The sequence below is a fragment of the Mauremys reevesii genome, linkage group 7, assembly GCF_016161935.1.
Source record: "Mauremys reevesii isolate NIE-2019 linkage group 7, ASM1616193v1, whole genome shotgun sequence".
NCBI classification, from domain to species: domain Eukaryota; kingdom Metazoa; phylum Chordata; order Testudines; family Geoemydidae; genus Mauremys; species Mauremys reevesii.
The window spans coordinates 109,113,091-109,139,815 of NC_052629.1; the positions used below are offsets into that span (position 1 = coordinate 109,113,091).

Below are 26,725 nucleotides of genomic sequence, written 5' to 3' on the forward strand. Positions count from 1 at the left end.
TGATCCAGTCAGGTGTGATGCTGCCTCACAAAGGGGGCGGGGCATTGCCTTGTTGGGAAAATAAGGTTATCATGGGCTTGGCCATAATAATCAAGTCATAAGCAGCACATTGTTTAGGGGGCTTGGGCTTGTTCCTGTTGAAGTTACCACACAGACTCCCATTCACTTCACTGGGAGCCCCTGATGAGGTACTGATCTGACCCCTGGTGAAGTCCTGAGGTAAAGCATAATCCTGCAGGATCATGGGTACCCGTGACTCCTATTGAGTTCAATGGGAGTTGAGGGCATGCTGCATTTCTCAGGGCCATGCCCATGATCATCATTCTAATTCCTTTTGGCATGCCAGGCGGGTGTTCAACATTTGAGAAAAGAAAGATTGTTAAAAGTCTGAACAGTATTTATCTCCTCCTTTCCCACAATGAAGACAGATGCCAATCAGAGGTTTATGACTTATGCAGCAGTTGTTCAGCAAGGCCAAAAAGTTTTTAAACTTGATGCCTAATTAGGCACCTAGTCAGGCACCAAAACCAAGGTGCGGATCACTCAACCTCCCACTGGAATCACCTTTTCAGCAATGGAGTTAGGCCAGTGGCCTATCTTGTCAGTAGGCAGATTAATTTTTTGAAGTGCCTTTGTTTGATTTATCAGTAGTGTGAAAAATAAGCACCAATAGCTTATAATGAGATCAAGAATTCATTGCTTGTGTTAAACAGACCCGATATTAATCCTTGCCTAATATACAGGCATTGCCTAAGTAGCGTACTGTCATGGAAAACATGGACTTAAATCACACTAAACAGTTCAGCACTAGAGTAGATTAGTGGTTCTATTGTCTAGACAGAACTGGAAAGGCAAACTTTATTCCCGGTCAGCTACCCTGATAAGCTAATAAAAAGGAAAGCACTTGAACTTATGTCTAAACAAGGTAAATAAGCAGATCTGGAGTATTTATATAAGCAAATAGTCATAGAAATTGTTTTAGACATGGAGTTCAAAGTATTTGCCTCTTGTAATACACCAGAGAAGTAGCATTAACAGGAGAGAGAAAATACAGTCACAACTTGGAATGTAGTATGAGAAACAAGCCCAAAGAGAAGGCCAATAAATCCCATTAAGTTAATAGGTTGTACTCCTATATGCTTTAGTGTATAATTAACACTAGCCCAGAGAGAATACAATGTTACAGTTAGTTCTTGAAGCCCATTATACTTATCTTTGGTATTCTAATTTATCTGCCCATTGCAATGGTGAAACCACAGTGTAGTAATATTTTGCTTCCTTTAATCACCTTCCAGAGCTTTACAAACATTAAGGGCCAAGCAGAGTAAGTTTTAGCATGGCCAGCATTAGCTGGGACAGCTCTGTATTTCCCCTAATTGGCATAATACTTCTGACCTCCTAAGAAAGTACAGAGTGGGACTGCATCATAGTTTAGGATGAGGCAGACTAGTCCCCCTTCTCTATGGTCAGCCAGCTCCATGGGCTGATGCAAGAAGTGAGAGGCAGGGTCCTAAAGATACATCTCCCTTCATCCCCATTGGAGAATTTGCAAACCAGACTGCATGACGAAACAAGGGCAGGGCATAGGACTTTCCCAGTTGTGTGCATCTCAGTCATGCTCAGAGAGCCCAATAAGAATTGGAGCCCTGTTGTCCCACTCCCAGCACAAACTTCCCCAAAAACAAATGGGGTGGGGGAGGGTGGGGAGGGGGGAAGAAGAGAGAAGGGTAATAGCAGCAGGAATAGAGGTTGCTGTATTACTGTAGCACTTGGGATTCTGGCCCGTGAGTGGGGCTCCTACTGTGGTAGATATGCTTGGCCTGTACAATTTGGAGGCCCTGTGGTTTAAAAAGTGAGATTAGTGACTCCTTTGGTGCAGGTGGAGAGGAGAAGGAAGGGAAGGCCTCTTGCACATCCCACACCTCCTCTTCTGCCATGCACAAGGGTCAATCTGGACTCAAGTTCATTTTGACACCTTTGGAAGAGGAGGAAAATATTTTCCTCAGGTAGGGGAACTGAGACATGAATGTTAAGCAGTTTGGCCAAGGCTGTGGCAGAAGCAGGAAGTGAAGCCAGGTCTGACTACCAATGATTTTATGTCAGCAGGGATCAGTCCTGGAAGAGCTAAGGTCGTGCAGATCAGGACTGAGCTGCCTTGGCCAAGGTGAGTGGCAAAGCTTGAACAGCACTTGTTTAGAGTAGATTTAGCTTTCTGGCCATTTCCCCCTCACGTTCCTGGGTGCTAAATTGATCCACAGAATTATTAGAGGGGCAATGATTAGCCATTCCACTTTAGTACCAAGCTATACAAATATCTTCAGAAACAGGTGGCATTCACATGACAGGAATTACAGCATCAGGCTCATTCTGAAATAAGGTATGGCAAGGTTTTGCCTCAAGAGATAAGTTTTTGTGAAGGTAGCAGGCAAACATAGAAGCATACTTTAGTTGCATTTGTCTACCATAGATCAATTTAATTTGAATAAGATGATATCACTTTTAAAAACAGTAAATAAACCACATGCATTTAGACTTGCATTCCTCACACACACACAAAAAAGTGAGTCAGTTTGAAAGTGTCATAGAATTTAGAGTGAATGCCATTATATAAACACCTGATAGATTCCATCAGTCTATATTTTCAAAAAGGCAATTTCTCTTGGTAATAGGTACTACTTTTCTCCTTCCAAATCATTTTCAATGGCTCTAATCATCTGGAAACTCTTTTGTCCAAACACAAGAAAGAGGACACTTGGAATTATTGTTTTGGAGAGGCACTGAAGGAAAAATGGGTAAAACAGTCTCCCTCTAAAGAGGGAAGCAGAAAGTAGGCATTTACAGTTTAGGAATAGGACACAGCATTTACATTTAGGTATCGTTCAGTATCCAAGTGACTTCTGAAACAAAACTTTAGAGACAACGTTGCCAGATTTAGCCCTCCTCTCACATGTAGATGTTTTCTAATTTAAAGGAACACCTGAAACTTTGATTCCAGGCATATATGAAGTTATTATGACTTGCATCAAACTAGTATAGCTAATGGGTTTATTTTACCAGTAGTCCTGCATCTGTTTGCTATTTTAAATAAAGAAACTGCAACTCTGGTATTTTATCCCAGACCTAGCCTTATTCATATATTAGAGCTATCTATGTGAGACATTCTAAACCTAGTTCTCTTTTAGTCTTTATTAAGGTTGTAATAAAAACAGCTCAGACCTAGACTTGAGGCAGATTTTAGTGTTGGTGTAAGCAAGCATAACCCAATTCTACTTGGCCCTGTTTATAAAAGGGCTGAATTTGGCCCCAGGTTTCTGAGGAAAGTTGATTAAAAGCAGACCAGCTCTACAGAAAACAGAACTTGGAAACCTCCTTTAAAAGCAAACACCCTTATTTATGCCCTAGCCTTCCAAATGGGTAGAGCACTTTCCACAGATAAAAACCAAGCACAAAGCTTTACCCGAAAGCCCGTGAAGAAGGATGTATTTGATTATTTGCATTCCAGTAGTTGCCTAGACTAGACTAGAGACTTCAACCAAAACTGGGGCCAAGATCACTAGGCATTATAAAGATAATTCCTATTCTGGAGATCTTAAATGCTAGACAAAAGGGTGGGAGAGGGAAAGGCACAGATATGAAGCTATGAGATGCTCAAAAAGCCATAGTTGAGAGAGAAGGCTATATTGGTTAAACAAAGAGCAAAGCCTAGCTTAGAAAGGAACTGAAAATTTTATTTTATACACACAAAATAAAACAAATGGAAAATAGGGGAAGTTGATAGCTTTTAATTACATTAATTGCTAAGCATTGGAGAAAGTTGATAAGTGAAGCAAGAGAACAAGGAGAAAGGATCCTTAGTTCTGGCTGGCCATAGATAAGGAGGTTTCTTTTAAGTAGATTAAGAATAAAAGGACCCATTCCGGTACTTATGGTTAACAGGAGTTTTCTGCTGTAGGATGTTTCAGTCTAAAGAAGGTATAAGAAGTTGGAAGCTGACACTAAACAAATTCAGACTAGACAAAGCACACATTTTTAAACATAATTAGCAAATGGAACAGCTTACCCAAGATGTCAGGGGATTTTCCATCACTGGAAGTTTACAAATCAAGATTGGATTTTAAAAAAACCTCTAGTTTGAGCACAGCTATTCAACTTGAAGGAGGAATTATTTCAGGGAAATCCTGTGGCCTGTGTTACGAAGAGGTCAGACTATCACAATGGTACCTCTGGCCTAAAAACCTACAACTCTGGGCATGCTCACACAGCAGATCAGTGACAGCGCTGAAAATAGAACTCAGCTCTCCTAGCTGCCCATCCTGTGTCTTATCTGCCAGGCCACACATATATAGCCCATTTGAAAGTTAATACTCACATTTAGGCACTTTTGAAAATGCCAGCTTGTATGTATAAATGTACCGTGCAGAATAATGCTACAAAGAATCAATCGAACGGCCACTCTTAAGTCACTAAGGTGATTTCGAAAGGGTTACCTATATTTACCCAGAAGAATTAGCTCCTGAGATGCTTATCCTAACTGTTCATCCCCACTTACCTAGAGGAGGCCTCTGCATTCTCAACGAGTGTATTGAATTTTTAATCTCTAAACAGAAATGTTGTGCAAACACACCATGGACAACAGTGAAGCACCCACATAACCACCTCACGTATTATTTTTTCAAACACAGGCTTTTTTTCCTCCCCCCAATTAAAGACAGCCAGAGACCTGTATAACTGAAGCTGACTTCCAGAGAGCTGATCTGAATTCAGAGTATAAGCGAGGTTTAAGCCTATCCCTTTAGTATTAAAATTTTCCAAAGTCAAATTTTAGCTTGCCTTATGGGAAGATAGTTGAGGAAGAGGAATCTGTTCCAAAACAATGACCTAAGGATTGCTTACTTCTAGTTCTTTGGTATAGTATAAGAAGTCCTGAATTCAATAATGTTTTGGACATTTACGAGCTCAGTCAGAAAGCTGGGGTTAAATGCCATTAAGGCAGAGCATGAACGTTACAGCCTGCATAGAATTTCAGACATTAACAATTCCAGCTTTGAAAGGACTCCCATGGGCAAGAAAACACCAAGCATTCATGCATATAATGTTTAGATGGTTTGGGATGTTCCATGCAGCACAATTGTTTATGATTTTAATTACTTATTGCAATTGCTTAACTGGGTTGTGTTCCTTAGAAGAATGTTTATTTGCATAGATTAGAGAACTAGGACCGGTAGGAAAAGGATGCCTAACTCAGCAACTCTCCTTAAGAGGTTTCGTATCATGGCAGGGTGGAAAGTGTTTTAAGTGAGAGAGATCAGGTAGCTGCAGTATAATACGGGTAATGTTGCTGCATGATCTGAACAAGGATGATACCATAAGCTCCAGGAAAGAAATACCACAGAAGCTGAGAGAGGGAAACAAATCCAAGACAAGCTGAACAGTTCTGTGTGTGGGGAGGAGGGGGGTAAATACATCCAAGATGCACTGTGTTGGAGGACAGGAGAATTAAATACTCAATATATGGACAAAGGCTTTCTTCATTGCATTCAGCAGGCCCAGCAATATGAATTTTCTGTGTTTCCTTGATTTGTTATATTTATTCTGTATTGACCTTTGTGATCCATCTAGATTTGGAAACTGTACACTGCACCCACATCTCCAGGGAAGCTTAACAAGTGAGTAACATCCCTCTTAGTTTATTTGAAGCTGTTGTAAACAGCGAAAGAGTCAAACCCTAGAGAGAAAGCTACTTAGTCCTTCAAGCAAGGCCAGAGACTGCAGCACTCTTCTCTGCTAAGGTCCCTATATGTAGCATCAGCTATTAGAGGAGCTTTCAGGAAAAAGAAAAAAAGCCTCTGTTAGGAGCATGACGTTATCAAGGTATGACAAGTCTACAGCTCCATTCCTGCTGGAGGATCAGTGAAAACTTACATCTACCTAAAGAATGAAGGTTCCACAGCTCCTAAAAAAGGGATGGGTGTTTTACTGACATGGAACTCAGTTCCCTCATCTTCAGGATTCTTATCATTCCTCTCCTGTGTTTCATATCCAGTTTGGTGACGTGATCAACATTTCTGGAATTCCCACACAAAGATCATCACTCCCACCCACCTTCCTATCTCAAAAATCTTCATGATACATTCTAGGACAAAACTCAGATGTGTTTGCTCTTGTTTATAGTTCAGCTGGCACAGTCCTAATCATCACTGTCAAGAAAAGGAAACACGCCTGCCTTTCTGCTGACAGTGTTTACATACAGCTGTATCAAAAGCAGCTGCAGAAGCCCTGTGTATACAGGCCGCACTCGACTGAAAGTGACTGGACTTTACAACTATGTTAAATGTCATCCTTTGACACTGGCTCACTTTTGAACAAAGCAAAGTACATCACATTCATGCAGTTATAGTCATAAATGCATGAGGAACTGGCAGGATTAAAAGGATTCATTGAAAAAGATTTATGTATACATTATGAGATCTGCCCTTAATTCAATGAAAGTCAGGACATTGCTCCTACCAAGGCAGAACCCTTTGGTACAGCAACAGAGGAATTGTGTTTCAGCTAGCAGTTCTTACTTAGAACTTCTTAGTTCTTAGAACTTTTGAGAGCATATGGTTCCTCCAAATAGATTATATGCATTCTTTTGAGTTTAAAGTGAAAAGTAGCAGATGTATTCTTGGTGTTTCTGATGGGAATGGGTGATCCACTGTGAATAAGAACTGGCTTTTAAATTTCACCCCAAAACTAGAAACAAATCCAACCCAAATATATTTGAGATTCCAATAAATACACAGAATGTTCTTTTCATTTCTTCACTTCCCCATTCTGGGCAGAAATTCAGATGTATTGTGAGAAGAGTCAGTCTCATTTTGGCAAAAAAATATTGAGACTAAGTACCAGAACTCAGACTCTCCCTCCCCCGTGGAGACTTCCAGGTGATTCTTCTGGTAAGCATCAGAATTTGTGGGTGCATGTTCAAAGGTGATCTTTTGTAGTTTCTACGTATTGTTCAGCTTTTCTGTGTATATCATTTAATTTATCCCCAAAACCATTTTGTGGTAGATAAATATTACGAACCACACCTTAGAGATATGGAATTCAGTCAGCACTCACTGCCAAGATCTCATCTCCTAGTTAGGTACCTAAATAAGTGGCCAGAATTTCAGAAGTATGGAAAAGTATGACCATCAGTCACAACGGAAGATGCTGGGTGTGGAGCATTTGAGATTCTAGTCCTTAATTCAATGCCTAAATGTGAACTGAGTTCGGGGGGGGGGGGGGGCTGGTAAGAGAATCTGACCCCAGTTGTTGGGGCTGCACACTTAGGCACAAAACCTACAGTTAGTACACTACAATTTATATGCACGTTTTCTATTTAAAATGTAGGGAAGTTCTCTTAAATTAGATACCTATCACAAGGTCTTCCAAAGAAAGTATCTTTAGTGAAGATGACAGATGTACAAAATAATTTTAGAGTATATAGGCTAATTAATGCCTTAGAATGTGTATGTGCTGGACATTTATAGAACAATCATAACCTGCTATGTAAATTAAGATTAAGGGCGACTCCCAAGAGAGGAAGGATTTTGGTTTATTACCTATTAAAATCGGTGCTGTACTGAAAGTAGGTGGGGGGACCTTGCACAGTGGATTAAAAAAAGTAAACACCAGATGTTCTCAGTTTCCGTGCACTTTATCCTAACAGTTCTGAAAATTGCATTTCTTGCTGGTGCTTAAATAAATAATGTACTGCAAGAGTATTTAGGGCCTGAAATATGTATGTTTGATTGCATGTGCTTATTAGCAATTCAGTAGATTGCAATTGCATTTCACATTTGGCAATTGCACATGAAAAAACCTGCATTTTGTTGCTAAACTTGCTATTTACATGCATAGCTCCATTTGTATAGGGAACTGTGTTAAGTGCGTGTACAAGCTGGAGCCATGACCCTGCAGAGATTTAGATTGCATAAAGCTAAGTATGCACGTGCGTGGCCAAAATTAAGTCAATGGGACTGCTCAGGGATACAGAATTAATGATGTGAGTAAAGTGTTATAAATATAGGTCCTGATACTTCAAACAAGTTGACATCACCAAATATAGGACCAGCTACATCTTTTGGTGAATGCCAGGCATTATATTAAATTATATGAACACCTATGCTAGAGGAACTTTAGGTTTGCAATGTCAAGCAGTCAAAATTTAGGTAGTGATAGCAGTGCGGTTGGCTGAGCTCCTTTGGGCATTATGATCACTCTAAAATGATCACTTTAATACAGGAGCCCTGTCTCATTCATACAATGAACCAACACGTTAGCCTGAGGCAGACATCCAGCATGGAAAATTGCAGCCCAAAATTTAGCAAAATAATAAGCAGCTGGACAGGGTCTTATGATGGAAAGTGTTGTGCAACCTTGTAGGTGGTAGGTAGGTATTATCTGCCTAAACTACATGGGAACTTTTGATCTGCCTATCAGCCCTACACCATGGGCAGCGAGAACCTCGCCTGGAGTATCAAATTCATAGTTAGGTTTAGGGCTTCAGCTCACTTAGGTAGGCAACATAGGAAGATGCTCTCTTTTAAAGCCTTTTGACAAACTTCTTGATTAATAGGAGACTTGATCAGAAGCAGGTATCCTTTCAAAGGCAGAATGCTGAGAAGTTCTAATCACTCTTATAGATTTGCTCTTCAGAAACCACAATGCTTAATATGCACCAATCCCATTTGTTTCTGATTACCTGGCCATCTGACACCATGAATGTTGATAGAAGTGACCCAGGGACGGGGAGAGGGGGAAAAAGAAAAATTTCTTTGAAGAAACTTTGACACACAGTGCTTATGATCTATAGGCTAGATCCTCAGCTGATGAAGGTTGACGTAACTGAATATTAAAACAAAAATTATCTGGTCAAAAACAGTGTCATGTGTGCTCAATATAAAGCCTTATTTTAACTGAACTGTAAATATACAAACATTTTTCCTCCCAGGGTCTCATTTAGCCATGCAACAAACAAATCTTGGGTGGTATAAGTTACTGTTATATTGAGAGTAAGGAATTTTAACTCAAATTGGCTCTGAATTTGTTTTGATTCACTTTGTGCTCTGGAATTGATGCTTGCCATGCCTTGTATGCAAAAACCTCTTTCTGGTTTTATGGTTCTGCAATTAAGCAAAATGTTTGCTTCTTGCATTCAACAAGCAGAATGGAGAAATGATGTAGGGCTTGGATGATGATTGAGTATGTACTCTACATATGTAGGCTATATTCAAGTCAATGGCAAAACTCCCTATTGATTTTAGTTGGTCCAAAGATTTGGTTTTGTGTCTTGATGGTGTTGCATTGAGAAAAATATGCACAAATTTCAAGATCTAGGTTACTGGAAGGTTGCAGTTCAAAGATGAATCCAGTTTGGACCAGTTCACAAGATAAAACATTGTTCATTTGCTCCAGAGTTGCTTACAGTTATGCTGCTGTTTTGTGTTCTTGGCAAGGAAGCTTGTGTTAATGAAGTACAGAAGGAACAATGTAACACAGCAAGGATCCTACAGAAGTTGAGGCAGATGAATATTAAATTACTATGCAAGGTTCTCCCTGATTAAGTAGTAGTATATGCTGGTTTGCATCTTACAATTGTTAACTACAGAACTTTGCAATGCCTGTGTCCTGTCAAGTACACTGTAGGTGAGGCCAAACTTGATACTTTGACAGGCAACCCAATGTCATGTCACACAAGACAACTGTTCTAAACACAACTTTGAGAGACCTAGTTCCTTAGAGAGGATGCCTTCCAGGGTGGACAAGTCACATTCTCCACAGCACTGTAGCAAACTTATTCTTGGTGACTTTTGGAAGGGGCTCCTCAACCATGCTTTTTAGTATGCAAACAAGTATGCAAACTCATCTATGAATTCACGATCCAGTTCCCAGTGGTAAGCACGGCACACCACAAATCATCCAATTGCCCTGTTGTTGGCAGTCTCCGAGGTTAAAATGGCAACTGAACAATCCTCTACCCCTTGGAGGCCATAGCTTCAGCTGTGTGTCAAAACATTAATGTGTGGAAGTTCTGCAGATAGAGAGAGGACCTCCATCTAGGTCTGTCAATCCAGTGCCTCTCCCCAGCATTCAATTCACTAAAAAGTGATGAAAATTTGTCAGGTGTGAGATTTATCAATACCTGCATTTCTTTGTCTTGGGATAAAAGAGGACTGTTGTGACTCCTTTCTAATCATTTGCATGGGTGCAGGGTCCATCATATGCATGATCTCAACCTAATTTGTTACCACAGCAGAACAAGTCTTGATCAAGTGCAGATATGCATGTTACTAAACTTAGAAGAAAAAAAGTCACTGTTAATGTCTGAATTAAACGAATCCAATAGAGAGGATTTGGACACAAGATGTCAGGGAATGAATTGGTGCCATTTGGAATGTTGGGAATACGAACTGACACTGTACTTCAGAAGGGTGGGAAGTTTACCCTAGAAACAATGCCTTTTGTTTTGGCAATATATAGAGCCCAGGGAAAGGCATTGATATTGAAGGAAACTATTTCAGCAGAGCTGCCAAGTTTCAACCTCCAGTACGACAAAGATATTTACAGAGGTTCTAGCTCTATTATATCTTCCTCTTCCAAGAGCACATACTTGGCAGCCAGCATTCCTTTCTCCAACAACACTGTGTGAATTCGTGATAAAGAAAGGACAAGCTTTTTAAAAAAAAAATAAGGTGAACAGATTTTTCCACTAATATGAAACTGGAGCTTTGAAAACTTGGTCTGAATTATAAAAACGAAAGTGGGGGGGCTGAATATGCCCAAATTTGAACTAAATACTAATGCTTATAAGTTCCAAAACATTCAGATAAGAGTGTTGTGTTTCATTTAAGTACTATATTTCAGTTAGGTGTCCCTCCTCTGTGCTTTCTGCTTCCAGCAGGAAGCAGAAGTGTTGACATACTACAAGCAATTATGGTAATAATCTACTAATATTTTGCACTTCTGTTGTATTCTCCAGCCAAAGATCTCAAAGAACCTCAAACATCACTGATTAAAGGCTCCCAGACCCCTTCTCCCCCTGAGCACCACTGTCCTCATTTGTTAGAAGGGGAAATGGAGGCATGGGGAAGTTAAATGGCTTGCCCAAGGCCACAAAGGAAAGCTGTGACAGAACACCTGACTCCTATTGGTTCGAGCATGGTAATAGATCACATTCCCTGTTCTCACAGTATTTACAGCTCAAGTGGAAGTAGGCAACATCAGAAATCTCACATGGAAAAACCCGTCCTTGGATATTATAAAGTCACCGGTACAAACCCAAGAGTTTCAAAGAAACCAAAGTTTCAGCACCTCTTTGTGATACCTAAACTACAAAACCTTAAATGCAAACCTGGGGAGCTTTTAGAAGAAGTGGTTGGAGAATGTATTTAAAAAGACTTGAGGCAAAAAATATTCACACTTAGTTAGGTAACTAATGTTAAGTACTTAAGTGGCTTGATTGACAGGTGGTAAATATTCACAACTCCCATTGATTTCAAAGGGCAGAGTTTCTGCACAGGACTGCAGGCTTGGGCCCTTGCTTTGCAAATATAGGTAAGAATGGATGCTTTAACTTCAAGAATTATTATATAACCAACGTATGCAGCATTGTTCAATGGCTATTAGCTAGGGTGGGCAGGGATGGTGTCCCTAGCCTCTGTTTGCCAGAAGCTGGGAAATGGGCCACAGGGGATGGATCACTTGGTGATTACCTGTTTTGTTCATTTCCTTTGAAGCCCCTGGCATTGGCCATTGTTAGACAGGATACTGGGCTAGATGGACGATTGGTCTGACCCATTATGGCTGTTCTTATTGTTGTAGCCATAAGATTAGCATAAGTAGTTAGCACATAGTCTAAGGCACCATTCAAGGTGAAGTGGGGCCCCCCCTCTACCCTCACAAGGCTTAGGCTGAAGCTTAAGCCCGAACATCTACACAGCAAGTTTTAGCTCTGCAGCCCAAGTCAACTGACCCAGATCAGGTAGAGGTTTTTTATACCTGTGTAGACATACCCTGTGTGTCTTGTGGAAATCAATACAATGGACTCAGTTCACACCAGAACAGAGAGTTACATAACACATGGATCGAGTATCAGACCCATGATAGTCAATAAGAGTTGAGAGTACTCAAAGGAACTGACCCATCATGAGCTAACTGCAATCATAGCTTTTCTTCATAGGTCTGCCAGTGGACCTCATTCCAAATCCACACCACCCTAGGACTCTGTTTATACAATGCAGGCCCAAGACTAAAACAATCATGACAATTTTAGATGTGAATATTTGTCTAACAAGGAGGAAGGTCCAAATCCTCAAAAGATTTTTAGGCACCTAAATGGCATTTATTCCAATGGAAGTTTGTCACCTTAACACATTGATGATTGGACCCCAGGCGTGTGAACAGACCTATGTCTATTTGTAACCTAAGCAAAGGGACTCCAAAGGAGAAAAGCTGATGCTTTTACAAAGCTGCTAACAACTGTTCAGGCTCATTAATATTGTATTGTCATACTCAAATATTCTAGACTACAGTATGTAATTTTTGGCTTTTAATGAGGCAACATTAAGTCAAATAACTTGTTTCACAAATGAATACATTTTATATAGTTCAAAGCCAGAATCAATGAAGCTGGCACAGGGTCATTTAAGTTACACTCCCTTGTACCAGCCAGGCCCCTTTTTGCAGTAGGGGGATGTACACGACACCTCTATGGAGCCCCACCCAATAAAAAAATAAATCTATAGCTGCTCCCTTCTACCATGAGGAAGGTTAGTTTGTTGGGGAGGTACCTCTAGCACCTATCCTTTCTCAGGTTCCTCCTGAAGCGAGGACAGCAGCTTTAGTTCATCTTATGGCTGGCAATCCATAGAAATCCCATGGGCTGAGCCTGCAGAATGGATGCTCTGAAGCAAACATGCCCTGGTTGTAGAACCATCTTGGCCACTGGTGCAAATTATTTGGCTAGCTCTGCACCCCCACACGCTCCTGGTGATAGGAAGAGAATCTCTGCTGTCATGAACTCTTCCCCCGAGAGATTTTCCATGTCAGGAGCACTTTGCCAGGGCTTGAGCAAACCGTGGGGAACTTGCCCATAACTTTAGTGGATTGCAGCAAGTATTAATGAATTTTTGAAATAGTAATGTAGCACTGGATCCTGCTTCCATTGAAATCAATGGGAGTTTTGCTATTCCTTTTAGTAAGAGAAAGATCGAGTCCATGGAGATCCCATGGGGAGCAAAATCTGATTTGGAACTGGGCTGCTTCTGCTTGTCTTGGGTTATTATTCTGCTTCTGTTCTGGCTGGTGTCTGTACACATAGAAACACACTTGTGCTAAAAGTTGCTAGTTGCTAAATAAAAAGTCCATAGGGAGCGGCTTTTGTTAGGTTCACTCTTCCTCTTCCCTTTGTGAAGCTTTCAATCTTGTGCCCCCAGCAGAGACTGGGCAGCAGCCCTGCAAGGCTGCTACAGAGCTTAGCTGGTATGTTCCACGGGTGCATGAAAGAGGAAGGGAATGAGGAGTGTTATTAACATGCCCCTGGGCACCTATGAGGGCCTAACAACTGCTACAGCCTGGATTTTCCTCAGTTACATATGGATTTTACACTAATGTTAAATTCTGGATCCTATTAATTAAGTCCTCGCTTTTTCAGAAAGCTGTTGGAAAGAAATGAGCCTCATTTGCTATCCTTATTCAGGATCTCATGGCCCTAATTATTTGTACTCCTCTCCCCTTGGAACTGATGGTGAGCTATTAGACACACCCTCCAAACGTTGGATGGAGTCTTACTTCTAGAAAGTAGATAATGTACAGTATGTGAGCAATGTTGCATGGGTATTTCACACCAATACTAGGGACAAGGAGTTTTCCCCTTTCCTCTGACTGAATCAGAGGATTCAGTTCATAGCTAGTTTTAAAAATACTCTTCCTTAAGGAGCTGCTAAGCATTGAGGCCCAGATTTTAGACATTTAGGCACTGCTGCACTCAGCATTGCAGCATCTGATTTAGGAATCAATCTCATTTTCAAGAGGGATTTAGGGTACTTCAGAGACTCTAAATACAACAAATTTCAATGGAACTTAAACGCAAAAAAAAAAAATCATTCAGATTCTGCAATGCTGAGCAATGACTAAATACCTTTAAAAATCTAGGCCAAAAAAACAAAAAAAAACCCCCCACCTATCATGGCTTTTCAAGCAGCAGTTCCCAATCTCCAAAGTTGCTACTAATTTCAGTAGTCTCAGCAGCATTTTTTTTTTTAAAATGAGTACCGACCCTTGAACTTTACTGTGTGGTGGGTCAAGGACTGAAGAGGGGGAGGGCTTGGAGACTCTGCACTTGTGCCTGTGACTGGAGAGAGGAAAGAGTAGGACACTGAAGAGGTGTGGTGGTGGTGGTGATGATGAGGGGGAGGGTCTATAATTAGAATGAGGACAAGGGAAACTATTCAACAGAGTATCTGTAACTAGACTGACAGAGGTAAAGAATTTGTAGCCAGAGTCAAGTGTGATGAGCATGTCCTGGGAGTGTGGAAGGAGGCAGCCCTTAAAATATTGATTGTAATAGCTAAATAGTCTCAGAATAGCTCCACTCAAGTCTTTCCCTTTCTTTCACTAACTCCTATTTTTGAATGAAACAATACCTACATTCTTGGCACTTCAAACTCCCTCCCGACTTACTTCCTATAAAAAGGACTCCAGACACATTCTTCCTGCAGGAGGAATTGTGAAGTGCCTGAACCATAAGGTGAGCTAGACTTAATCTAGATCGAGCCCACACACACAAGCTCTTCACCCACACATTCTGCATAGTGAGCTACTGGGTGAAAGTTCATGGCAATTCGTGTTTGGTCTCATTCAAGGCTGTTTTAGTCAGGATAAGGGAAAAGCAAAAATAGTTCCCCCTCTCCCATGAGAGAGGACAGAATATGACATCAGAGCCTTATCAGTCTAGGTCTAAGTGAAAGAAAGGCATGGGTGTGGGCAGAACTCCCAATCCTCCAGCACTGAGGTCAGACTGTGTTGCAAACTTTATGATTCAGTACACAGAAATACTTGTTAGTAGAGACAAATGAGTGTCTACAGTAAGATGAATGTTTTCCTTTGCAGACTAATGCAGTGCTATTAGTCATCCCATTCCAACAGGAGGATTATTGCTCTCATTGGGGTACATATTGATTCAAGTCATGCAGATATCACTATGGACCACCTTTTAAATAGGACCACAGATGGCAATGGGTCTCCAGTTTTCTTGGGCAGTACTTTACATTATACTGTTGATATCTACTGGAGCCACACAAAGAAGGAACACCTTTGGCTTTCCAATTAAGATTAGGGTCTGCATTAGCTGAACCATGTAAAATAGCTAAAGAGGTTCCAACATAGAACTCTGAACTGTTGCTAATGTGGTCCACAACCAGCAATTGTGAATACCGAGAAAGGAGGCAAGTATCCTGCAAGGAAAAAAAGTACTAAGTGTAGAAAATATTTTGGTCAGATTTTCTGACAGTGTAGACATGAAACTGATTGTACAGTTAACACAAATTAGTTCTTGCATATGCAAATAACTAATGAAATTATTTTGCATGCACAGTCTCTATAGTTTACATGTGCAATCCTAGTAACTATGCATGTCACTCTAAGAACTTAGTGCCAACTAGCAAAGTGTTCGCTGTTCTGTAACATTACCCTGACAGGCCTGACAAACTCACTGCACCCAACAAATTGCTGTCATAGTCTATGATTCTTTACAGATCAATACAATTAGGGTTGGAAGGGACCTCAGGAGGTCATCCAGTCCAAGCCCCTGCTCAAAGCATGACCAATCCCCAGACAATTTTTGCCCCATATCCCTAAGTGGCCCCTCAAGGGTTGAGCTCAACGCTGGGTTTAGCAGGCCAATGCTCAAACTACTGAACTATCCCTATATGAGATCTTAAATGAAAGCCAGGATCTTGCTGGTCATTACTATTATTTTTAAAATCTCATCCATGTATGTCACAAGTTATAACTATACAATTTACAGTTATTGTCAAGCATTACCACCCAGCACAGGTGAAAAACTGGTGTTGCCAGACAAAGGGATGTATATTCACCAGTCTGTCTTCACATGTAGACTAAGCATGGTAAGCCAAAACACTGCAGAGCCCTATTTACACCAATCAGTGGATGGGGGGTGGGGAGATAGAAGTCAACAGGAAGAAAAGAGCCATGTCTAGAGATACACTTCCGAGTTTTTTTGGATTTGTCCTGCAGTTATAAGACACCCTGTTCTCCATCAGAGAGCAAAAAGGAACAGAGCTTTTTGCATCTATGGATCCCAGCCACGGGAGTTGGGGATGCTGGGAGATTGGTTTAGGTGAGAAACTACTTTAGACAAGGATTTTAGCCTGTTAAAGATAAGTTTAGATCAGGGGTAGGCAACCTATTGCACGCATGCCAAAGGCAGCACGCGAGCTGATTTTCAGTGGCACTCGCACTGCCCAGGTCCTGGCCACCAGTCCGGGGGGGCTCTGCATTTTAAATTTAGTTTTTAAATGAAGCTTCTTAAACATTTAAAAAACGTTATTTACTTTACATACAATACTTTAGTTATACCGGTATATTATAGACTTATAGAAAGAGACCTTCTAAAAAGGTTAGAATGTATTACTGGCGCGTGAAACCTTAAATTAGAGTGAATAAATGAAGACTTTGCACATCACTTCTGAAAGGTTGCCAACTCCTGGTTTAGACTCTAAGGAGTTACACTTTTTATATAACTATTTCTTTTCCTGTTATCCTTACTCAATCTCTCAAGTCTTAGTCTTTGAGAAGAAGCTTGACTGCTTCACTATAAATATATCTCTGGGCCATGAGGTTATAAAGGGACCTGATCCCGAGTTGTGCCCATCAAGCTGTATGTATACTGTTCTCTTAGAAATAGCAAGCCTGGTAATGACTGTCAGTGTCCAGTGACAGGAGCCAGATACTACCAGGGGACACTTTCAGAGAGGCTCAGAGGTTGGGGTGTACCTATTGGTAACCTGCTAAGCAGAATAAGGGCTGCAGAACCTTAGAGACTGATGGTGTGAGGAAGCTGACAACCAGTTAAGCACAAGCAAATCTCACTTGCTGAGGCAAGGAGATAACAGGGAGATTCACAGTCCAGGACACCCAAAGACAGAGACACAGCATATGATTTCATGCCCAAACTGCTGGAGAACTACGTTTTTGGCCAAAGTAGTGGTTCAGCCAATGTTCTATAGACTGCTCTTAGCAGTAACCTCTCTCCCCCCCGACGCAGTCACAGACTTACGCTGGTTGAACAGTCTGCAGCTAAGTGTCACACCTGGCTCCTAAGACTTATGTTAGAGAACAACCATGCATAACAAAAAAGGAAGATCATGTTGTGGATTTAGCTTAGAGCTCCTGACGGACTTAAAATAAGTGATATAGCAATTTAAAGGTCTCACAATACTGCATGAAGACAGAGACCAAAACAGCTGCAGGATTTTAAAAGGTTCTGGGTAATTTTATGGCTTATAACCGTGGGCTAAATCCTGCAGTACTGAATGAAACAAAGCTCTCATTCACATCTATATCATTATACATAGTCAGATATAAATAAAATCTCTGGCCCCAAGGCATATGCTGACTACTGCAGAGTTGCTGATGATTTAGTATGGAGTTTTTTGCCACTTTCTGAAGCATTAGGTTGTCCACTCAGAATTCCAGGCATGACAGACCAACGATCAGATCCACTATGGCAAAAGTTTATGCTCCTCTGTTCTCTCTAGCTTGCCCACTTTGGGCAGCACAGCTTTTATTTCGCTATGTCCATCCCCTGCTAAAAAAATAATAATTAAAAGAAAGAATAAAAACATATGCATCACCTGAAACGAAACTCTTCAGCTTGGCTTGGAACAGTTTTTTATTTCCTTTTCCTGATCAAATTATTGTTTGAATTCAGGGGGAGCAGCCCATGAATCCTTGTGACTCTGTTCCCATTCAAATGTTTCCAATAAACTGCAAAACGTCAACCTAGATCTTTGTTTTGAGTTCAAAATTTAATCTAAACAACTGATTCCCCAAGCAGAATGCTTTCCCCTCACCTTGTTTTAATTTCCTCAGAGGAGTCCCATAATACACGGAGTGAAAAAAAAATCAGCAGTAACTAAACCCAACAGTGATTTGGGGGGAGGGGAGGAATTAAAAAAAAAAATCAGATTCAGGGCCCTGGAACAAGCCCTAATGAATTCCAGACTCACATCTGTAGACTTGCTCAGACTGGTTGTGTGACACTGCCAAGCCAATAGTTGACAGTAGCTCACCCTGTGCCTAGAAAAAAAATGCCCTTCTCACAATTCAGGAAATTAAACAGCTGTCTGCTGCAAAGCCACCCATGTGTCTTTGAACATGTTCTATTATTCAGACAGATTGATGCAAGATATCTTTCTTGGTATTATGTAACTGCATTTCCCTTTTTAAGTGTCAACTAGCTGGGATTTTTCCCTCTTACTGTTGTTCTTGGTTCAGATTCAGGTGATAGGAGACAGACACCTTGTCAGAACAATTACAGAAGATAAGGAGACATATCATTGGGTCAGTCGATGCAGGGGGTTTTAGCCCTATTTTGACCTGTCAGAAGCAACTGTGCAAAAAAATACATCAACATGACCCCACATCCCTGTAATGCAGATGAGATACTCATGCAATGCTTGTCAAACATTTAAATGAAATTCAAAGTTGATGATGATGACGACATCATCTGCTTTCAGCAATGACAGCTCTGTATAAAGCTTTCTCTTTTGGAAAGACTCTTTGACAAGTTTCTGCATCCAGAGTGCAAAATATCCCCTCTGTGTTCCACAGTTGTGCAGCATCATTGTTCCTTCTCCTTCACATATGAAGAACTTCTGGGAGAGAACAGCCTAGTGTAGAGATTGTTACCTCAGAACATAATGGTCACTCATAGCATATACTCACACTGGGCAGTAAGGGGAAGATATGTAGTCCCCTTGTTCTCCTGCATATGGTTTCCACATCATGAGTTGCAGCATGAGGGAAGAGTAGCTAGAGCTGGTTAGAAAACAGATTTTCTGCCCCATGAAAGCTTCCAAAAAAACCCAAACTTTTTTGGGGCTAGCCACCCTGAATACAAATGCACCACACCTCACGGGTATATACTCAGGACTGCTACCATGTGACACTGCTGCCTGTGCTACCACAGCTGCACTATTATTTTTAGCATGGATCTCAGAGACGAGCTAATGCAATTATGTCTACACGAGCTGGGAATCACACCCTTAGCTTGTAGTGTAGATGCAGCCAAAGAGTGAGCTTCCTCTTCTGACCTTCCCTAAGAAAGCCTCATTTCCGGGCATCAGAGGAAGTATTCCCGGATGACCAAAAGCTACCACTAATTTTTTTGCCCACTATACTCCACATTTCACTGTCATCGTGTGGTTTCTGCTAGGGACCATTTCAGGCTGTGAGATTGGGCCATCTGCACCCCATGTGGAAGCAATGACATTTCAGCAATAAAGGGCTTTAAAAATACAAATAAAAGTGTGCTGTACAGTCAGTGGAACCAATGTCAATAGACAGGCAGCATTCCAACATGGATCAGGTAGGAATGAAAGATGGGGAGTTGATGACCACATGGAGAACAGCCAGCAGAGCTGGAGGGGGAGAGGAAGAGGATGGGAGGGAGAAAAGACACAGCACAGATCAGTTAGATGTTCAGTGCTAGACTGTGACTGGCCTTTGGGAGGGTTTACAGAGGGCAAGCCAAAGGAGCGGCCTCGCCTCAGGAACTTGGCGCAAGGGCCTGTCACAGCCATAGTCCCTGAGCTCAGGAGAGCACAGTAATGTGCACCCATGGGGATACACTGCACCAGAGGGAGCAGGTACGGCAGTGAGAAAGCCGGGCTATGGTCCCAATCTCAGGGGGAAGGGAGTGCTGCTGCTGCTCAGCACTACTCCAAATAGAGGGAGCCATGTATCAGTCAGTCATACAGACACAGAGCCTCCTCTCCTGTATTAAAAATCCAGGAGGGGGATTTTGAGGGAGATTGTTCTCTGCAAGGAATCGCTCACGGAAGGTGTTAGCTGGTGACAGTAGATGTGCCACCCGTTTCTCCCACCTCAAGGCCTCAGGACCTGCCTCCAAATCTGGTAGATCCCAGGGTGGCTACAGCTATCTGCACAGAGGCCATGAGACTCAGCACCTGTGCTAGTCAGTGGGTGCTGCCCCCATCCAGTTCCTGGGGGGCACCATGCTACCAGGGTTGTTGCCATTAAGTAGTGGGGTAAGATGTTATTGTAAAGAAATCCAAAATGCGTTGTTTTGACAGTGCAGAAATCTAGAGATGTGTTTGATCTCACTTCAAGGAGGTGGTTTCCTTTCTTTCCCTAGTTATGCTGCCATGCAGGTGTACAAGATAAAGCCATAAAGCTCCCAGTTCCCTGGCAACATACGCCATGTATCTTTGGAGACTAACAGCTCTTAAATTCAGTTTGAAGTCAGGAGTCACACTGGGATGGCGTTCAGTTGTTCTGACTCAAAGAAAAAAATGGAAGTGGCCTGGGACTTCACTTCCTGAGTAAAGGTGATAAAAGGTACCGGAAATTCCCCAGTTTCAAACACCCCCCCCCCACAAAACAAAAAAAAACCCATCCACCCAAAGGGTCTCCCTAAGGTGATCTAAGTCTCTAGTAGAGGCTAATGGTCAGGGTTGTGATACATATCAGTTTAGAATAGATAAGGACTAGTAACTGGTTTTGGCCAATTGAAGTTTTACTGAAGTAAATACTCAATATACACATTTTCCTGTCAAAAAACTTTATATAGTTAAAGCTCGCTATGGATTTTTTTCTAAGAGTTGAATACATGTACTTAGTGCATAATATTTTATATTACACATAACAATGCACTTTTTTTTTTAAACATTCCTTCCCTCTGCTGTTTATGTACTGGATCCAGAGCCCATGTAAGTCAATGACTGACACACACACACACACACACCTCCCTCTCTTTGGATCAGGCCCAGAAAGGGATGGAAGTAGTCTAATACCATCACACTAAAAATTCACTTCTAAAAGTCATACAAGCCTAGTGGAAACCATTCTGATTCCTGATCACTACAGTGTGATCCTGCAAAATGCTTAGCATGCTTTCCCTGAGCCAGCAGAGCACCCAAGAACACCTACTTACGATTAAGCAGAAGTAGTTCTATTGAAGTAAATGAGACTACTCACATGCTTAAAGTGAAGCATGTGCTCAGAGTTTAATGGATCAAGCTTTGTATGCATGCATCCATTTCACTCCAAGGCACCATCACAGGCTTCTTTGGGGGGAGTGCAGCTACATACAACCCCTTACAGTGGGCACTGAGCAGATATCACACAAAATTGGGCAAAAACGTAGAATTGAAGTCTTCCACTATCTGCAGCTCCCTGGTGTATTAAAAACAAAAAACAAACAAACAAAAAAAACCCACCACACTCTCCCCTCCCACTTCCAGCACATAAGATATTTTTCAGAATATATAACTGGAGCCTTGGAGAAAAATGAAGAGATCTTTGCAGGCATATACAACGTGCTGACTAAACTCATTTTTAAGCTGATTTCCACTCTAATGAGGAGAGTGAATTCTCAATTAAACTCCTGCCTCATTGTAAAACAGCCTGAGGTGAAATAGTTTATGAAGAATCTCAGCTTTCAGAAGAGATCATTCCCAGCTTTCCCATCATGCACCGAGGCATCAAGTTTTGTCAGGCAAGCCTTCCACTGCTAGATAGCTACCTCAAAAAAAGAGATTTGGAAAGAGTCATTAACTGCATTCACTGGGGCTATTCCTCCCTCCATCTCCTTAGGATGGGGAACTGAATTCCTTTCAGAATCTGGCTTCTTTCCATCGTGTGCAGGTAAGTTATCTGCCTTCAAGCTAGGGGAGTAACAAACTACTCTCCGTTTTATGTATTGACCTGCACTTTTTTAAAAAAAAAAAAAAACACACACACACTGAACTTGGCACCAGGCCAGCACGGTGGGAGTGAAATGTTCAGACCCTGGAGAGAGAGAGAGAGAGAGAGAGAGACTAGCTACCTTGTGCCTGAGTGGCTGCTCTCAGTACTTTGAATGAGCATTTTTGGCAGTGGCCAAAGAAGCTACAAGAGGTGAAGGGAAATGGAGGTTTTGTTATTAAAGATCCACCAAAATAGGCTACCAACCACTTTGTTAGACTCCACCGGCTACCTTGCTGATCGTCCTCTCTGAAGTACGCTGATGTTGGAATTAATCCCAAGGGGGCTGAAAGCAAATCCTACAAAGTGACAGCAGATTAATTGTGTACTCTGGAAAACATTATAGTCTCCTCAGCCAAGAGGGTAAGTTAACACCTTCACTGGCATTAGCACAGGAAAGATCAAGGTGACACCACATAGAGTCTGCGTTCAGGGAGAAATTGCATTGATATATTTAGAGGCTTTACTTAGCTACAGTCACTGCAGAAAAAAAAAAAGCACAACAAAACCCCAACCATACCAACCACTCCTGACTTGGTGGCGGTGGGGGGAAGGGAATACACAAAGCAGAAGGTGCAAATAAAGTTGCAACTCACCTTTTGAATTCCTGGGCTCAGATCCATTACAAGCCTCGTCCTTCCCCTCTCCCGTCCCTTTGTTCCCAGGTGGCAGCTCTCCCGGGGCACTACAGCAGAGTGCTGCAGCGTGCACTCCTGGCAGCGGCCGGGGAATGACTTGTGTGTGCAAGTTGCTGCGGGCTAGAGGGGTGCTGGTTAACCAGGCTGCCGCTCAAGCCTAATCCGCAGCCGGCCCGAGCCGCGCCTTTTTAATTGGAGGCTCCAGCTCCCTCTAAAACGCGGTCAGCCAATCCGAGGCGGGGCTCCAACTTTTCCATCCAATGCCGGAGTGAGACTCGATCTTCAGGTTCTTTCTCTCACTTTAACCCTTGCGCGGGTAGCGGGAGGAGTAGGAAGCGTCCAGACCCAGCGGTTGGGAGCTTGTTGCACATCTGTCCCACACACTCGCAAGCGCGGAGGCTGGAACCTGAATCACGTCTCTCCCTTTAGCCTTTTCCTTTAAAGGAAGAAGGGGGAGGGGTGGAGGAAAGCAATGATTTTGGGAAACCAGCTCGTTCACAGCCAAAGGGAGTGTGGGTGTTTAAACAAGAGAATTAAGGGCACTTTTAGTCCTTTAAATCTGAAAACTAAACCTGCTCTGTCCTCCCCTCCTTCAGTCTCACACTGTTCCCCCCACCCCTCAACTCCCACTTTGCAATAACCAAGGTATTGATTTAAACCAGACTATTATCTTCCAGGGGGCGTCTGGAGCTGAAACCTGGAGGACAACCAAAACAACCACCAGGAAGATCCAGACCTTCATTAATAGCTGCCTCAGAAGGATTCTCCAGATCCGCTGGCCAGACACCATCAGTAACATCCACCTCTTGGAGAGGACCCATCAACTCCCAGTAGAGGAAGAAATTAGAAGGAGAAAGTGGAGCTGGATAGGACATACACTACGCAAGCAGCCAACCAACATCACCAGACAGGCACTGCGGTGGAACCCCCAAGGCAAGCGGAAAAGAGGCCGTCCAAGAAATACCTGGCGACGCGACCTTCAGGCTGATAGCAAAAAAATGGGCTATATCTGGAACCAGCTAGAGCGAATGGCCCAGGATAGAGGACTCTGGAGATCTGTGGTTGGCAGCCCATACCCCGATTGGGGTGACGGGCATGAGTGAGTGAGTGAGTGATTATCTTCCATGCCAACCTAACGTTTTCTCACACTGGGGTGTGTTTGAGGAAAGGGGGGGCAGGACTCTGAGCTCTGAAAGGGTTGTGGGGTGATATATGATTGTTGAGAATCACAGTGCAAGGGAAAGTCATTAAAATATTTGACAGTGACTATTTGACATCCTTCAAACTAAGCTTTTTTATTTATTTATTTTAAAGCTGCCAGTGCCATAGGCTTTAGCACTGGGAAGTGCTGGAGAGGGCGATTTTATAGGTCTTGAACCAGACAGACATGTGTTGAGTCAGTTTATCACAGTGGACAGAGGTCAAACATATTAGAAGGGTAAGAGTCTAAAAACATGATTCCCTTGTAATTGTTTTGATGGAAAAAAAATCCCCAGTGCAATATAGTAGTAGAATAAACATGACATTTTGACATGAAACTGCAGGATCTTCCTTAATGCCCTCAATGAGAGTTCATTCCTGCTCCTTCTTTTGCAGCGATTTAAACACAAAGCCCCTTTGTCTAGATGAAAGTCCAAGTGGATCTCATACACTTGTGCTTTCAGTTTCCTCACTCCACCGGCTGTTTCCCACTTCCTAATTGGTGCCTAGATCCAAGCTGCTGAAAAACACGAAAAAAAAATGGGAAGTCCAGTCAAAATAGCAAAGAGCAGGATCCAGTTACCTTGTTGTGTTCTGAAATAAAATAGACATTTCAGCAGTGGAGAAAAATAACTGATCAGGGCTGAACGGTCTCCATATTATATATGTGTGTGTGTGCCACCTGATACGTGCTGTGGGTAGCTGTTTCTAAACTTTTCACTAGATACATTTGAACATTTTAAAATTAATCAGGAATACAAAAGGTATTGGAGAAAATCTGGACACACCTAAAAATCCCACAGGAAGAGTTACTTATAAAATCCCCCTCAAAGAAGCATTTTGAGTCTAGAATGGCATAAGGATATTGTTTTTCAAGCTCACATGATGAAGAGTGGGCACGTGCGCGCACACACACACACACACAGAGGCAATCTGGGAAATGGAAATGAGTTTACAAATGCACTTTTCAAATCCATAGGCATGGAGCTCCCACCACAGGATCACAAAATGGTGGGGCACTTTTAATGTTTCAGGGCTAAATTGACTTTGCCACATGGCTTGCACATGTGATGGCATGTAGCTGTGTCACCTCATAATCAGCACAGGGAGACACAGCTCCCTCCCTGCTTCCCCCTGGTTGTAGAGGACTTGAGAGGTGGCTTGATGTGACAGTTCCCATCAGCAGCCATGGTTGTGAGGCACCTCGCCTGCACTTAGTGTGAGGAGGCCTTGTCTGTGACTGTCATGGGCCAGCTCCCCGACTCTACCAGCCACAGGCAACACAAGCACTCCCTTCTAGGGGAGCCCCACTGTTACTCTGCAGGTTAGCAGTAGGCATACTCAAGCCCTTGAGCCCTCCAAGCGTCTCTCTGGAGGGTCCAACCCCTCTTCCACTGGACACGGTATTCACCAATTCGGTGTTGCCACAGAAGCAGGACACCCCAGCTTACCAGTTATACCTCAGCCCACCCCTCCGCTTAACATACAGCACTCAGATAGTGAAAACAAGTAAAAGTTTATTTAACAACGTACAGGGAGCCAAGTGATAGCAAGTAGAAGTGTTGCAAACACATGATTAGATATTTTTCTAGACCAGTGGTGCTCAAACTTTTCCAGTCACGCCCCGCTCCATTACTGCACAGTCAAGGCTTCCTCGGTAGTGGAGCTTGAGCTGAAGGTGGAGCTGGGGGCGGTGGAGGAGCTGGGGCTAGAGGTGGAGCTGGTCTGGGGGCAGAGAGGGAATTGGAGCAGAAGCCGACTGGGGACGGAGCAGGTGGCAGAGTGGAGCTGCAGCTGGGGGTGGAGCTGGTCTGGGGGCAGAGAGGGAATGAAGGAAGAGCTGGGCTGGGGCCTGGAGCTGTGGTTTGGGTTGGACCTGGGCTGGGGGTGGAGAGGGAGTGAGAGCAGAGCTGGGCCTGAAGGCAGAGCAGGACTGGGGGCTGAATGAGATCGTAGGTGGAGCTGGTTTAGGGGAGGAGCAGGGCTGGAAGCATGACGCCCACCATGGTGGGACCTTCCTGCCCACCATGGAGGCTGGCCGCGCCCCTACCGAGTGCCCCCCGAATGTCCCTCTGCCCCCCCCCCCGCCAGGGGAGCACACATCTCAGTTTAAGAACCACTCTTCTAAGTCCAGGTTGTGAGGGAAATTCAATAGCCTGTGTGTGCAGGGGGCCAGGCAGGCTGGATGGTAACGGTGCTCTCTTTGGCCTCGGCGTCTATGAGTCTGTATAGGGGTACTGGGTAAAATTTAATGGCATATGGTATACAGGACGTCATACTAGATCTAATGATCCCTTCTGCCCTTAGCATCTATGAAATTATGAAAAGGACAGAGGTAATAAATTGCTGCTAACCTATACCAGCAGCACGTTACAGCACCCCTCATACTAGCTCAACTGCATTGGCCAGTGCAATGTTAGAGAGACCCACCCAATTCCCTGCACCTCCCCAGTCACCTGTTCTGAGGGGGGAAGGGCGAATGGGTATGCAGTACCCACTAACTCTTGTGCACTTGGGCTCAAAGTCTAGATAGTTTGCACAGGAATGTAAGCAGGTGTTCTTAAATTCCTTTGCACACCTGCACAGACACATAGCTTAATTAAAATATAACCTATAATGAATATATTAGATGAGGTCAGAAGCCATATAGCTAAAGTCCACCACTTTTATGGCATCACTGAACTATCTGCAACATGAACTCCGACCAGGGAGTTAGTGTTTATTATAGCTAAGCATCATTCAGCATAAACTCCCAAACATTTTATATTATTCATAGATTCATAGATTCCAAGGCCAGAAGAGACCACTGTGATCCTCTAATCTGACCTGCTATATAACACAAGCCATAC

The 26,725-nt window shown here is 42.7% G+C and overlaps 1 protein-coding gene across 1 annotated transcript in view; it reads right to left on the bottom strand.

Moving 5' to 3' along the window:
• Positions 1–22,850, bottom strand: part of LMCD1 (LIM and cysteine rich domains 1) — a 64,576-nt gene extending 41,726 nt beyond the window's left edge. Inside the window, exon 1 of the mRNA XM_039481297.1 lies at positions 22,635–22,850. Within this exon, the coding sequence (XP_039337231.1) occupies positions 22,635–22,661 (27 nt within the window). The 5' untranslated portion in view covers positions 22,662–22,850. The remainder of the gene's footprint in view (positions 1–22,634) is intronic.
• Between the last annotated feature and the right edge of the window lie 3,875 nt (positions 22,851–26,725).